Genomic DNA, 16,250 nt, shown 5'->3' on the forward strand with positions numbered 1-16,250 from the left:
TTATGTATAACATTCGAAATGATACTGTTAAGAATGTTACATTTCTCAACAAATTTAAATATATGTATATATATATATATATATATATATATATATAATTGTCAATACTAAAATATGATAATAATTTTTCGTATGATTGTGCTCTTTTTTTTTCTTTTTTTTAATAAATATGATAGTGTTCATTAAAGATTGGCTAAAGGCTAATTGGAAGCCACAATTTTTAGAGTTTGTAGCAATGTTTGCAATAGCTAGTAGCTACCACCTACCTGTAGTATGAAGAACATCGATTTTATTATTTTTACTTTTTTTAAAAAAAATCATTAGACAAATGCTCCAAAACAATAAAATTATTATTTTCCCAAACAACCATCTTAGTTCGAATCATTACACCTCTAATATATAAATTATCAAGTATTCTATGTAGAGAAGGGAAAAATACATAAAACCATCCTAAACTTTCAATAAAGTTTCACTCTACTCCCCAAAACTTTTTTCATTGCAGTGTCCTCCTTAAACTTTGACATAATATCAATTTGTTCGCTTTTAAACTTTTTTTTTCCCCCTGTAATTTAGAATTTTGCAAAACTGATTAGATAATATTAAAATTGCTTGTTTATACTAATAAACAACAAATTGTTTACCAAAAATATTTATCAAACAATATGCATTCATTTATTATTAGTGAAATATCAATACAAACTAACATATAGATAAGTGAATATAAAAAAAACATATCAATTAAATACTGTTACATTATTTGGTAATATTTTTGTAACTCGAGCGTTATAATAATAAAATGTGTCTTGTTTTGATCACATTTAATAAAAAATAAAAGATAAATAAGGAGAGCATATTTGTTTTGGTTTACTTTCTAACAACTTTGTTTCAAAAAGGTTTTGTTTAAGACATTTTTTATTAATATAAGCAAGCAATTTTAATACTAGCCAATCAATTTTGTCAAATTCTAACAAGAAAATTTAAAAATGGAGCAAAATGATATTATGTCAAAGTTAAGAGTAGACATTTCTAAAATAAAAATTGTTTAGAGAGCAAATTGAAACTTGAGTGAAAGCTCAACTGGCGTTTGCTTGTCCACCATAGCCTTCAAGCTAATTAAAGACTGATAAGTGAGTTTAAACTCACTTAGTTAGTCTTCTATAGCTTAATTATTTATGAAAAACTCAAGCATTTATGGTTATTTAGATATGTTTTTGTGTACTTGTATAGATGAGCTTTAAAGTGAAATTAAAGTTAATTTTCATGATTTTTAAAGCTTTGGAGATCACCTTGGAGAGGAAGAAGGCTCACCATACCTAAACAAGTCAAACATGCCACTTATTATTTAAGATTTTCAAAATGTTGACTTTTCATGTCGTAATTGCTAATTTTGACTTTTATCAACTTTGGTCAAATTGGAGTTGTAATGAGAGCATGTGCAAGAAATGTGCCTTTAGTGTAGAGATTTGCATATGCAAATCATGTGACTCATTTAAATTAGGTATGTGAAAGCCATGTGCATATCTAGGACTCTTTGATCTTGATCTAAAGGTTGGATTTAAAGCTAAGGTTTTAGAGATGATTGAAGGGGGCTTTATTTGAAGAGGCTTGGTAGAGAAAGAAAAAAAGGAGAGCAGGGCCACCATTGTAGATAGCTTGGAGAAGAACTAGAGAACAACATACTCAATTTAGAGAGAGAAAGCTTAGGCTTAGAAGAAGATTGAAGATTAAAGAGATTCCTCTACAAGATTCCTCCTCCTTTATGTTTTCTCTATCTTTTGTCACTCTCTAAATTGTATTTGTATATATATATATTGTGTTTGATAAGGGTTTAATGATAAATATACATTTTATTTTGGATTTGTTTGATATTTTGCATATGGATTGCTAGATTTACTATCTAGGGTGTTGATGGAACTTTTATTTGGACTGTATTTGAATGATGGGTTAATTATTATTGTGTAATTCTATTCTTTTCTTGTGCATTTCTTGAATTTAATGTTTTAATATGCCTAATTAGATTGGAAATCAATTGTGTACTGGGTAGATCTATGAATTTCTCCTTAGAAAAGGATTATTTAATGGATTTGTCACTAGGATTACACAACCCATGTTTTAATTAGAGTTGGAAAGCTTAATTAGAAAATGGATAAACAAGAAAAGGGGAATTAATGAATGGCTTTTTAGGTTAATTTAGGAAGGGATTCTTGAATTTTCACTAATTATCTATAGATTCTAATTTTCCTAGGGATAGGGAATTGGATGTAATTAGAAACCTATTGGTTAGAATCAAGGATAGAAATCCAATAGTAATCACCCAAAGTAAGTTCAATTATGGGAAGAATAAGAGGGAAATCAATATCCTAGAGCTTTAGATCATAATATTTGCATTTCCATTACTTGTGTGTATTGTTTCTCTTAATTTCTTGTCCTATTATTTTAGTTTAATTTTAATATTAGTTTTAATTTATGTTTAGTCGAATTAGATGCCTAAATAAAAAGAATTAATCAATAATTTTGGTACTTAGCAAAACTTCGAACATCAATCCTCGAGGAAACGATATTCACTCATCACTCTATTCTTTGTGCGATCCGTATACTTGCGGTAATTAGCGCATCAAGTTTTTGGTGCCGTTGCTATGGAATTGAGCAATTAGATACTTTGCTAATATTGGAATTGTATTAGTTCTTCTCAATTCAGGCTTTTTTATTTTTGTTTTCTTAAGTTGTTAAGTTTTGTTTGTTGGTTTATTACAAAGAGCTATGCCCGACATATTGCCCAACTCCATCAAATGGTTTTTTCAAGGCCAAGTGAAGATAAACCGTCTTTTGAGGATATGATGTGTATATTTGTAAAGGAGGTTCGAAACTGGATGAATGAGTATGAATCTCGGATAGACAAACTTCAAGCTTTTTGTGTTGATTTAGGTTCTTTAATGAAAGCTTTGGAAGCACAATTGGGTCAATTTGTAAATGAAGATAAGGATAAAGCTTTGGGGAAGATTTCAAGTGAAACTGATTCCAATTCTCCAGTGTGTATGGTAAACACTTTGAGAAGTGAAGAGGACTTTGAATTCCCAAAGCTCAAGGACGATAAATCTTTTGGAAAAGTTATCAACGAGGAGGACGTAAAGTTAGAGATTGATACCAATGTGGAATTACCAACAGAAGTTCAGACTTGTGTTACAATCAGGATTGTTGAACCTTGTGTGGAGTCAAATATTTCTAGTGAGGAATCTAGCACCTTACATGATTGTGAATTAAAGAATTTTTCAACTGATGAAGAGGTTGAAGTTGAGAGATGTGCTATGGTTAAGGATGTGGACAATAGTTGTGAATTAGAAGCTCTCCCATTGTCATTTGTAGATCTTCTCATGGAAAATGAACCAAGAAAGGAAGTTGAAGAAGGCAAGATGATGTGGAAAGCGTTGAAAGCCTCTATAGAAGATTCTATAAGTCTACCAGCCATTGAGTTTGATAGCAAGGAAGACTCCTCCCAAGAGCAACAAGTACTTCCATATGTTGGAATTTTGCAATTTGGTTTTGATGATCATGGGAATATAACTGTGAAGCAATTCAAAGAGACGGAGGAAATTCAAGAAAAGCACATTGAAAATGCTACAATGGTTGAAGAAGAATTTCTTGGTCCCAATGAAGAGCTTAAGGGTGTGAATAGATTGGTCATGGATCTTGATGTTCTCAAAGATGATGGGTTGCAAAATTCTAAGGAGTTAGAAGAATGCCACAATTATGCCCTCAAGAAAGTTCGAGCTAGGAAGAAGCGAAACAAGAAGAGGAAAAGCAACCAAAAAGTGAAATGTAGCCTCATTCCGGGTACTAAAGTTCACTTCCTCATTCCTAGTTTGAAGCATGATCCAGAAAATGTTGTAACCAAGGATTTGGGTACCTTCACAATTAAGTGATTGCTCTCATTTGGTGTAATTGAGCTTTAAGATGAAGATGGTGGTTTATTCCGAGTTTATCGATAAAGAGCCAAGAGTTCTTTATTGAAGAGGAGCAAATAGAACTAAAGTAAAGTTCAAAATTTGGTTTTTGGCTCAGCTATGTCTAGCTGTAAAACCAAGCGATTCTCGGGAGGCAACCCGAGTTCTTTCTAAACCTTTCACTTTAAATTTTATTAAGTTATAATTAGATTTTATATGTTTATTTTCATATTTTAATGCTAGTTTTATAATTATTTTTCTTCTATGTTATAGGATTCTTGATTTTTGGAGATTCAAGTTCTAATTTTTGAAGGTGTTTCATATTTTAGAAAAGTCGGAGTGTTGAAGTTCAAAGTGAAAGAGTGGAGCGAAATGCCGAAGAAAACTTTGCAGATGGGTCAACTTTGAAAAATTCTCAAAAATCACAGAATATGAATTAGGAAGTGGGAAATATATGGATGGAAAGATGAGGATGTCTAGTTTCAGCATCATTTTATGGAACATCATTTGGAGATTTGTAGAGAAAGATATTGCCATTTAAGTGACCGATGCTCAATCAGACAAACTCAGCATGGACCTTGACATGTTCTACCACACCTCATGCTACCTTCAAGCCACAAAACAGAGGCAGTGGCGTGTCCCCACGCCATCTGGGCATATTCCACCCCATTCCACGCCATTTTTTATTCATTGCAGCAAGTCTACGCCATTTTGGCGTGAACCACTTTGCCAACACGCCAAGCAGCTCCAATCACGCGTGCGTTCCACCCCACTTCACGCTTCACTCCAGCAGCTCACATAGAGGCAGTGGCATTGCTCCATGCCATTTTGGCATGTTCCATCCTACTCCATGCCATACTCTAGCAGCTCACACAGAGGCAGTGGCGTTTCCCCATGCCATCTGGGCGTGTTCCACCCCACTTCACGCCAACAAGGTTCTCTCATTTCTTCCCTCTCATGCTTCCCACGTGATTTTCATACCTTCTCAATAAACACAATTTTGCCACTACCTTGTCATGTGTCCAAAATCAATCATGTGCAGCCCACGTGCTTCTTTAAATTCATTTCAATTTTACAATGTTGCCATTAATTTGACATGTGCAACTCACATGCACTTACCAAACACTAAAACTTCATTTCCTCTTCCTCTTCACCATTCCTACACTTACCCATTCAAATTTTAATTTTTCATTCATTTTCTTTTTCTTCTTCTTCCTCCTCCTATTCAAGAACACCATGTCCATAATTTCCATCTCTCTCCCCCAAACATCATCAATTCTCACCAAATTTTCATCAAACTTGGTGATGAGAAAAGAGGAAATTTTTCATGCTAATGGGAAAAAAAATTTCAAAAAGAAAAAAAAAATAGAACTTTGGTAATGCTCCATCAAAAGGCCAGAAGAATCAAAATTTGGGGGTGAATTTCACTCACCCCCCAAGTATGTTTTCTCTAACCCTTCTCTTTAATTTTAAACATTGGGGACAATGCTTAGTTTAAGTTTGGAGGAGGGAATTCAACATTTTGAGCCTATTTGAAGAACTTTTGTGCTTAATTGTTGAGATTTGAATTTCTCAATCATCTTGTTAGAATTTTAAATTAGGTTTTAATAGTTTATTTTTATTTTGAGAAAAATTTTGAAAATCCATAAAAATTTGAAAAATTTTGAAAAACTCCAAAAATATTGTTCTTGGTTTAATGTTAGATTTTTATTTTTGAAAAATCCAAAAATATTTTAGTTTTTAGTTTTTAGTAGTTTTTGGTTTTGGTAGATAAAATAATTGGCCAATGATAAATAAATTAATAATTGGATGCATATTCTTATGATAATGGATTTGTGATTTGTTGTTTAATTACCAAAAGATACACTTGTGTAATAGCCCAGACCACCGGCATGCGATATTGTCATCTTTGGGCTTGGGGAATCCTCTTACAACCCAGCTCTCAAGGTTTTAAAAGGCCTCGCAAGGGAAAGGTATCCACACCCATTTATAAGGAGTGTTTCGTTCCCCTTTCCAATCGATGTGGAACTTCACACTTGAATATTGTTGTTCTTGAGAAATTTGAGCACGTAATGATTTTTGGCATGATATAACTTGTATTTTGATGAAAATTTGCATGATTAGGATATATTATTGGATTAGCTCTAGAACGTACACAATTTCAACTCAATGTGAAATCCTAGTTTTATGTTGAGCTTAGGAAATGATTTAGGCCTTCCTTGTTAAGTTTGAGCCTTTTTGAAGCTAACCTTATCATTGTACGGATGCATATAGAGATGCACGTAGAGCCTTTTTGTTGATAAACCTCATTTACCTATCCTCATGAACATATTTAATATTCCTTATCCTACCTTTTTCATACTTGAGGAATCTTAGTATTGAAATGAAATGAATTTTAGCTTGAGTATGGTTTAGGTGAGGTGAGTGAGTAATCTGAGTTTAGGGGAGGTGAAATGGCAATTGGATTTTAGTGCATTCTCTATGAGGAGCTTGAATGTAATTGAAAGTTCAAATTTGGGGTACAAAGTGGAGAGTGATGAGAGGGAGAGTGTATTTGAGTTTCAAACAAAAAAAAAAAAAAAAAGAAAAAAAATTCCAAGATTGAGAGTTTGAAAACTCAAGGAAAGCAATGAAATTGTAATGTACCTATTTCCCTCTATAAAAAGCAAAAAAGAAAAAAAAAAGGTTCAAAAGAAAGTTAAAAAAGAAAAAGAACAAAAATATGAAAATAAAAAATAAAAAAAGCAACGAAAGTGAGGGATTAGCTTTCTTTAATAGCTTTCCTGAGTTGTAATATTTGTAATTTCAATAGACTTGGGACTTGTATATATATATATATATATATAAAGAACTCAAATATTTAGAGAAAGCTTCATTAGTGAGAAATTTATGTTCTATTCTTCAGTAAGGGTTTAGATCGTGATTAGTGGAAAGTGTATGCGTGAGAGTTGAACAAGAAAATGGGAACTTAAGGGTAAAAAGAAGTAAAGCTTTAATTCATGATTTTTAATACTAAGAATCCTTCTTGAATATATTTATCCTTTCCTTTTTCTTTCTATAAACCCTCACTTCATAGCCTTTTCATTACAAGCTTTAAAGTCCTTTTTATCATAAGCTTAACAATAATACTACATTAGTGGAGAGTTTGAGATTGTGTTTTGCATATGAAGCTAACCTAAATTTTTAAGGCCCTAGTTGTGTAAATTAATTCAATTTCTTGTTATTGAATGTCTAAATCTATTTACACACACATACACCTTCAGAACACTGATATATAGTGAAAAATAAGGTAGCTAGATGACATTGTACCTTGAAGTTCTCATATAGGTTTGCATTTAATTGTTCTTGAGGCCATCTAATTAGAATATCTACGTTAACTTGCTTTTTATATTTTGAAATTAATCTTTAGTGTTGCCTTTTATATATTTGGTTTTAGGAGTAGCCTTTCATATGAATAAGTGTGTTGTTTTTTTCTTGAGGACAAGCAAATGGTTAAGTTTGGGGGAGTTGATAAGTGAGTTTTAGCTCACTTATTTAGTCTTATATAGCTTAATTATTTATAAAAAACTCAAGCATTTATGGTTATTTTGATATGTTTTTGTGTACCTGTATAGGTGAGCTTTAAAGTGAAAAAATAATTTTCATGATTTGTAAAGCTTTGGGGATCACCTTAGAGAGGAAGAAGGCTCACCATACCTAAACAACTCAAACATGCCACTCATTATTGAAGATTTTCAAAATGTTGACTTTCTATGCCTTAATTTCTGATTTTGACTTTTATAGACTTTGGTCAAATTAGAGTTTTAATGAGAGCATGTGCAAGACATGTGCCTTTAGTATAGAGATTTGCATGTGCAAATCATGTGACTCATTTAAATTAGGTATGTGAAAGCCATATACATATCTAGGACTCTTTGATCTTAATCTAAAGGTTAGATTTAAAGCTAAGGTTTTAGAGATGATTGAAGGGGGATTTATTTGAGGAGGCTTGGTAGAGAAAGAAAAAAAGGAGAGCTGGGCCACCATGGTAGATAGCTTGGAGAAGAACTAGAGAACAACATACTCAATTTAGAGAGAGAAAGCTTGGGCTTGGAAGAAGATTGAAGATTGAAGAGATTCCTCTACAAGATTCCTCCTCCTTTAAGTTTTCTCTATCTTTTATCACTCTCTAAATTGTATTTGTATATATATAGATAAATATACATTTTATTTTGGATTTGTTTGATATTTTGCATATGGATTGCTAGATTTACTATCTAGTGTGTTGATGCAACTTTTATTTGGATTGTAATTGAATGATGGGTTAATTATTATTGTGCAATTCTATTCTTTTCTTGTGTATTCCTTGAATTTAATGTTTTAATATGCCTAATTAGATTGGAAATCAATTGGGTACTGGGTAGATCTATGAATTTCTCCTTAGGAAAGGGTTATTTAATGGATTTGTCACTAGGATTACACAATCCATATTTTAATTAGAGTAGGAAAGCTTAATTAGAAAGTGAGTAACCAAGAAAAGGGGAATTAATAAATGGCTTTTTAGGTTGATTTAGGAAGGGATTCTTAAATTCCCACTAATTATCCATAGATTCTAATTTTCCTAAGGATAGGGAATTGGATATAATTAGAAACCTTTTGGTTAGAATCAAGGATAGAATCCAATAGTAGTCACCCAAAGTAAGTTGAATTATGGGAAGAATAAGAGGGAAATCAATATCCTAGAGTTTTAGATCATAATATTTACATTTCCATTACTTGTGTGTATTGTTTCTCTTGATTTCTTGTTCTATTATTTTAGTTTAATTTTAATATTAGTTTTAATTTATGTTTAGTCAAATTAGATGCCTTAACAAAATGAATTAATCAATAATTTTGGTACTTAGCAAAGTTTCGAACATCAATCCTCGAGGAAACGATATTCACTCATCACTCTATTACTTAGTGCGACCCGTATACTTGCAGTAATTAGTGCATCAAAATGGCTAATTCACTAGATAGAGTATAAATCAAACATTGACATCCCCTTTCTCTTGGTAGAACTTATCAAGCAACAGGTAACCTTCAAAAAAAAGAGAAAAAATAAATCAATTTCAATATAATTAAGCTTGCTTTTCAACTCAGCAATGTTTGAAAAAAATGAAAAGAGCAATGCTATTTCATGATTGAAGAGGAAGCTAATAAGCTTAAGAGAATTGTAAATAGATATCACAAAATTAGAAGCATAATTACAGACAGTTGCAAATTGATAGAACAAAAAATAATTATGGGAATATGGAAAAAACTAGTAGCAAAAATAAAAACTAAGAAATTCAAGAGAAAAAAAAAATGGGAACCAAAAAAAGTTTTATTCAAATTATCTTATACCTTGGCCAGTTCTATGTCATTGAACTCTTCAACTAGTCATGCTTAAGCCCGTATTGAAGCGATTTTTAACCCACCATTTTAAAATTGTGTGCATACATAGAAAGAGAGTATCAATAGCAAATAAAAACAATTGATGAATTTATAAATTAACAGAACAAATTTCTCATAAAACAATATTCAAAAACACTCCAGAGCAAAACGAGAAGCTTGCTCGTATTACAAAACCATCATACCTGAATAGAGAGGCTTTTGAAGAATTTGGTTTTAATGCAACATAACAGAGAGGTCAGTAAATGGGGTTTAACTGAGCTGGTAATACAAAGCCTTTAGTTTGATTCTTGCAGAAGGTCACGCATCGGAAAGGTCGTTATATTTTTTATGTGTTGAGAAATGACTTAATTTACCAAGACCTTCAAAAATAAGCTTTACTTGGGAATTATTAGTTCATGTTTAATGGTGCTATTGGAAAAGAGAAACACACTGGATGCAAACCCATTGAAATTGTAATTCTTCCAATGTTAGCTAGCTGAAACCATTATTTTCCATGAAGTTGTTTTCTTTGGTTCACAGATTAAACAATATATACATATTTTAACCCATAATAACCATATGAACCATCGTATTTTCCACTTCAGAAACACACTCGAAAGCATACCTCATTAGTATTCTTTCCTTTAAAAAAAAAAAAAAGAAAAAAAAAGCACCTTTCAATATTGAAAAGTTCAACTTATTAGACCACTCTAATGTAACTTCTGTATTTATTTTTTATGGATAAATTTGACTTCACCATTTGCTTTTTTAAGTGCTGATGCATGCTGTTGTTAGTATTATAAAGTTCAAGTGTTTATATTTTTCTCACTCTGCCCTGAAATAGTAAATTTTTTTCATATTGCCCTCTAAACTACTGCTTTTATATCACTGTAGTCCAATTATGCAATTTTCTAGTGAATTCGGTCAAATTGATAATGCACACTACATTAAAACAAAATAAAACATAAAAATAAAATAAAAATAAAAATTGTTTATTACTATACTCACTTCCAGTACTTTGGTCGAGTCCATCACCCTCTAAGCAGATCATACATTTACATTATATGAAAATATTCTTACACATCATATATATGCATATATAATTGAAATCTTAATGCATCCCCTTTATTTTCAATGTTCTGATACATATTATCCTTGACATTTGAATTAGTTTGGTTCCCGAATGAAGGTATTGGTTAGAGCAGATTCCGACACGAAACAACTCTGCAAAGACTCAAAGCTTGCAACGCAAAACATTTTTTTAAGACGATATTAGGGGCATAAACTGTAGCTTTAAAAATGTATCAAACATATATTGAGGGGGCGATGAAAAAGTAAATAAAGCAAAAGAGGCAGCTTATCTTCTGGGTTTATAAAACATCATCAATGATGACAAGTAGGAAAAGAATTTGGTTTAATATCTTTGCATATACTTTCTATTGTACTAAAGTTTTCAACTTGAAAAATTGAAATTACACAAGGGGATATCTACGTTTTACCGCTTCAACTATATTACTTTCTAGATTTTGCCCCCTATACTACAAAATCTCTCATATTGCCCCATGAAATATATACTACTTTATTATCATTTAAATCCAATCACGACAGATACTGTTTTATTCTACTTTTAGACAATAATATGTATGGCTAATTTTACTGAATTTATTATGTAAAATTGCATGATTGCACTAAATTGACAGAAAATAATAGTTTAGGGGACTATGTGATTTGTAGTTTGGAGGCTAAAGTGCAAAAAGTTGTATTATGGAGTGGGGAAAATGTAGTTGCCCTTTAAAAAGAGTTAAGAAGATTAGTGAAGCTTACCTCCTTCTTGCACACAAGCATAGTTTGTTCCTCAATGTCACTAAAAGGTACCTTCAATTCATTGAGAATGGAAAGGCCTAAGATTGGAGATATAGGTCTTATTATCAGACCATCTGTCGCTGTGAAAATTGCCTGTCCTGTTATAAATCCTTCACCATTTTCTCCGTCTTTGTAATGAGATTTTGGATCCACAACTTTCAGTTCGGTTATCATTTTACTTTCATAAGAAGGAATAAAACTTTTATCGCTAGTAATATATGCAAAGATGCCTATGTTGCCCCCATAATAATTTGGAGGATGTGCTTCTTCAATTCCTAATAAATCATTCTGATAACCAATGCCAGAGGCAAGCTTGGGACTAACTAGTAGTTCCTTATGGTAATTGGTCTTCAAGCATTGCTCATCAAGATCTTGTACACTCTTGTACAAGTGATCTATGCATCCATTCAAAGAACTGCTACATTTTTGTTTCACAAAATGCCCAAGTGGAATGGTTAGGAAACTGAAGAGCAAACTCATAAAGTCTTTCTTTGCTTCTGCATAACATACTTTCTTTTTAGATTTGCTCACCATAGGCTTGATAGTAACCTTTCCATCTCGAATATTCTTCTCTTCTTCCATTTGGTATTCAACAGGTTTTCCTTGATTAAAATTTCCTGTGTTTAACTCGGTCGCTACTTTATGCTTCAGAAGAGTTTCTGTCAATGGTGTTTTTGATACTGATGAGCATATTAGCAAATTCAGAGCCTGAAAGAGGACACGATGAGGTGACAAAAAACTGAGTTGCTTAGAGATGTGAAAACACAATCTTTGACATTTAAAAAATTAAAATTTTTATGTACCTCATCAACCCGTAGATAGAAAATGTTATTCTCAATGCCACTCCAATCCATGATTCCAAGCTTGGAAAACAAAGAGAAGCTTGCTGCAGTGGTCAGGGGCGTCACTTGTAAATCATCACTGATTATGAATCTGCTCAACCCTTTGACAAATACACCTCCATCTTTATCACTAAAAAAAGGCGTTTTTGACTCTCCTTTTCTCATAAGTACTTCATAATCCATGGATCTTCTACATCTACAAAGACAACCTTCGTAATGACTTAATAGCCCGGAACAAGTTGTGGCCCCATTGCTGTAGGCAAAGTACTTAGTAGTCTGATCATCTATTTTAAGCTTCAGCTTCCTGCAATGAGATTCGGCATTATTGCGAGGACTTAGCAACATCTGCTTGAATGCTCTAGAATGGAAATGCTTAACATCAATATTCTCAACGCTTTTGTATAAGTTGTTCATGCAACCTGTCTTCACTGTTGATTTGTCAAAGGAAAGCCTGATAATTGTTCCCACAGGAATTGTCAAAAAACTAAAAAGAGTATCAATCAAATCATCATCAGACTCAGCAAAAATTCTCCTTGTCCACCAAGACTACCACGCTAATCATATTATCCACTTGTTTATTAGCCATGGATTTTATAAAAACTTGAGAGTTTGAAACTCGAATCCTTTTTCCGATTTGCTTTGATTAGCTTCAGATAGCTGCTGGCACTGTCAAAAACAAAGTTTATGTCCAATTAAAACATGGGATTTCCACACTTTTGTTAGGTATGATTTAGTGTAATAATTGCAGATAATTACATTCTCATTAGAGTAAAACAATGCTGAATGGTGAGTTAACATCCATTATAAGATCTGAGAAATTTAACAAATAAAGGAAAGCAGAAAAAACAAAAAGCACTTGGAGTAATCTATTTTGTTGTTGCCAATTAATAAATCAATCAAAATACATACAAGTTTCAACTTCAGATAAAAAAAATAAATCACAAGAAATTTGTGGTGGCAAGTAAAGCCACATTTGCTTATCAATTAAGAAACTTGACCCGTCAAAGGAGGTGCTATAATTAGTGCAAGCTTCTTCTTGCTTCTTCAAACTTCTTCATACTTCTACTAAGGTGGCAGCAACTTTTCTTATCCTTAAGCCATTTTGTTTGACCAAAAAGGAACAATTAATGCAAGGAATATAGGTGGCACGGCAGCAAGCTTTCTACAATTAGCAAAGGAATTCAATTTGAATTTTACAACCTCTACCACCTCTTTCTATTGCCATATGCCTTTATATATATGTCTTTATCTTCCTTGTAAAGATTGATTCCATTTTGGTGTGAGAAATACACATAGAAACAAAGAGAGAGAAGGAGAGTATTAGAGAGAAAATAAAGAAAAGATTTTTCCTAAATATTCGTGTTTTTCCTTTGTAAGAGAGTGTGTAGGTTTTCTCCTATTATAAGAGAGAGGGTATTATTATTTGTGCTCTCTTTATTTTAAAGAGAAATTATTTTATTCTTTTGCTTTAATAAAATCCTTCTACAATTATCAATTATTTGTGTGTATTTTATTTGAATATTTTACGCACAAACTTCTCATTTTATCATTTGTACTTCAGCTATAATTGTGAGTTTTATACCTCAATTTCCTAACAAGTGGTATCAGAGATCCAGATTCATAGATATCTGCAACAATGGCGGCGAAGTACGAAATAGAAAAATTCAATGGAAATAATTTCTCATTTTGGAAAATGAGAATAAAAATAGTTTTAAGAAAAGACAACCGCTTGGTGGCAATTGGCGAAAGGCCCGCAGAGTTCCTTGATGATGATAAGTGGAACGAAATGGATGGCAATGCTATTGCTAATCTACATCTAGCACTAGCCAATGAAGTATTGTCAAGCGTGGTGGAGAAAAAGAAGGCAAAAGAAATTTGGGACACTCTCACCAAATTGTACGAGGCCAAATCACTACACAACAAAATTTTCTTAAAGAGAAGGCTTTACACTCTTTGGATGATGGAGTCGACGACTGTGACAGACCACATCAACACTCTCAATACTTTATTTTCATAGCTCATAGCAATGGGGTATAACATCGATATGGGTGAACATGCTGAAATTCTACTTCAAAGTCTACCTGATTCGTATGATCAACTCATTGTCAACATAACTAGCAACGTAGAAATTTTAGTCTTCGATGATATTGCAACTGCGGCTCTTGAAGAAGAAAGTTGGTGCAAAAGCAAAGAAGACAAATCGAGAGGCTCACAACAAGTTAAGGCTTTGGTGATGACAAGAGGGAGATCAACGGAACGTGGCCCCAGTGGGAGTCAAAATCAAAGTAGATCAAAATCCAGAAGCAAGAAGAATATCAAATGTCATTAATGTGGCAAGAAAAGGCACTACAAAAGGGAGTGTTGGCATCTCAAGAAGAATGAAGAAGCTAAAAGAAAAAGGTGTCGATTCATCAAAAGTTCAAGGTTGTGTCACGAGTACCTCGGATGATGGTGAAATTTTATACAGCGAAGCAACAATAGTTACTGAAGCCAAAAGAAAGTTTGCTGATGTCTGGCTTATGGACTCAAGAGTAACATGGCATATGACCCCCCTTAGAGAATGGTTCCACCAATATGAACCTATCTCAGGAGGATCTGTGTTCATTGGAGACGATCATGCCTTGGAGATCGCTGGTATTAGTACCGTCAAATTGAAGATGTATGATGGTACGATTCGTATCATTTAGAAGGTACTGCATGTGAAAGGCCTAAAAAAAAAATCTCTTGTCTTTGGGACAATTAGACAATAGTGGAAAACCCATATTCAAGATGGAATCAGGAAAATAGTTAAAGGCGCGCTTGTGGTGATGAAAGTGGAAAAGATAGCTATAAATTTGTACATGCTTAAAGGAGAAACACTACAAGAAGTAGAAACATTTACAGCGTCAGTAAGCTCTCCAGAAGAATCAACGATGATGTGGCACCGTAAGCTTGGCCACATGTCAGAACGAGGTTTGAAGTTTCTTGCTTAACAAAAGCTTCTTCCAGGGCCAAAAAGGTTTCATTACCATTTTGTGAGCATTATGTTATTAGTAAGCAGCACAGATTAAATTTTAGCAGTTCTAATGCTAGATGTAAAGCTATCTTAAGGTTGATCCACTCCGATGTTTGGCAAGCACTAGTTCTGTCCCTAGGAGGTGCAAGATACTTTGTATCTTTTATTGATGATTACTCCAGGAGATGTTGGGTGTATCCAATCAAAAGGAAAGCGGATGTATTTCCAGTTTTCAAAATATTTAAAGCACGGGTGGAACTTGAATCTAAAAAAAAGATCAAGTGTTTGAGGATGGACAATGGAGGAGAATATACTGATGCAGAATTTGATAGCTTTTGTCAACAAAAAAGTATCAAGAGGCAGTTCACGGTGGCGTACACCCCACAACAAAATGGAGTAGCAGAGCGGATGAACAGAACCTTGTTGAAACAGACAAGAGCAATATTGAGAACTGTAGGGATGGCCAAGTCATTTTGGGCAGAAGCAGTCAAGACCGCCTGTTATGTGATCAATCGATCACCATCAACCGCAATTGATCTAAAAACGCCAATGGAGATGTGGACTGGTAAGCCAGCTAATTATTCTCACTTACATATATTTGGAAATCTTGTTTATGTTATGTACAACACCCAAAAAATATCAAAGCTAGATCCAAAATCCAGAAAATGTATTTTCTTAAGGTATGCTGATGAAATTAAGGGGTACCACTTATGGGATCCCACTACCCACAAGGTAATAATTAGCAGAGATGTGACATTTAAAGAAAATAAAATACAAGAAAATGAAAATGATAGCACGTCGAAAGAGAAACCAGAGACTACTATAGTTCAAGTCAAAGAGAGGGAAGAACAAAATGTTTTGGATTCTTCTGAAGCAGCATGGAGCATGAATAACAAGAGCAAGCTGAGTTTGCAACTCCACAAGTTCGACGGTCAACTAGAGAGAGAAGAGAACCAGCTTGGCACTTAGAATACATTATGGAGGGTAATGTTGCATACTGCCTTCTAACAGAGGATGGACAGCCATCAACTTTCTAGGAGGCTATAAAAGGTTCAAAAGCTTCTCTGTGGATGGCAGCAATGCAAGAAGAAATTGAAGCTCTCCATAAAAACAAGACATGGGATCTCATTCCACTACCACAGGGAAGGAAGGCTATCGGCAACAAATGGGTCTATAAGATCAAACGAGATAGCAATGACCAAGTGGAGCGTTATC

At 33.3% G+C, this 16,250-nt stretch overlaps 1 protein-coding gene across 1 annotated transcript; it reads right to left on the minus strand.

The window, feature by feature from the left end:
• Window positions 1-11,126: 11,126 nt before the first annotated feature.
• On the minus strand, window positions 11,127-12,838 carry LOC107410928 (uncharacterized). The gene is made up of 4 exons (XM_016018417.3): window positions 12,797-12,838; window positions 12,642-12,706; window positions 12,002-12,524; window positions 11,127-11,906 (listed from the first exon to the last, which is right to left on the minus strand). The coding sequence occupies exons 1-4, from the start codon at window positions 12,836-12,838 to the stop codon at window positions 11,127-11,129; spliced, it is 1,410 nt and encodes a 469-aa protein (XP_015873903.3).
• Window positions 12,839-16,250: the final 3,412 nt, after the last annotated feature.

Source organism: Ziziphus jujuba, chromosome 10 (assembly GCF_031755915.1).
Source record: "Ziziphus jujuba cultivar Dongzao chromosome 10, ASM3175591v1".
NCBI lineage: Eukaryota > Viridiplantae > Streptophyta > Magnoliopsida > Rosales > Rhamnaceae > Ziziphus > Ziziphus jujuba.

Excerpts from the sequence above, each read along its gene's own strand:
- LOC107410928 (XM_016018417.3), bottom strand. The coding sequence starts at position 12,838 with ATGTTAACTCACCATTCAGCATTGTTTTACTCTAATGAGAAT. Across the intron at positions 12,525-12,641 it reads TTCGAGTTTCAAACTCTCAA|TTTTTTGACAATTCCTGTGG; the intron begins GTTTTTATAAAA and ends TACTCTTTTTAG. Across the intron at positions 11,907-12,001 it reads TCTATCTACGGGTTGATGAG|GCTCTGAATTTGCTAATATG; the intron begins GTACATAAAAAT and ends GTCCTCTTTCAG.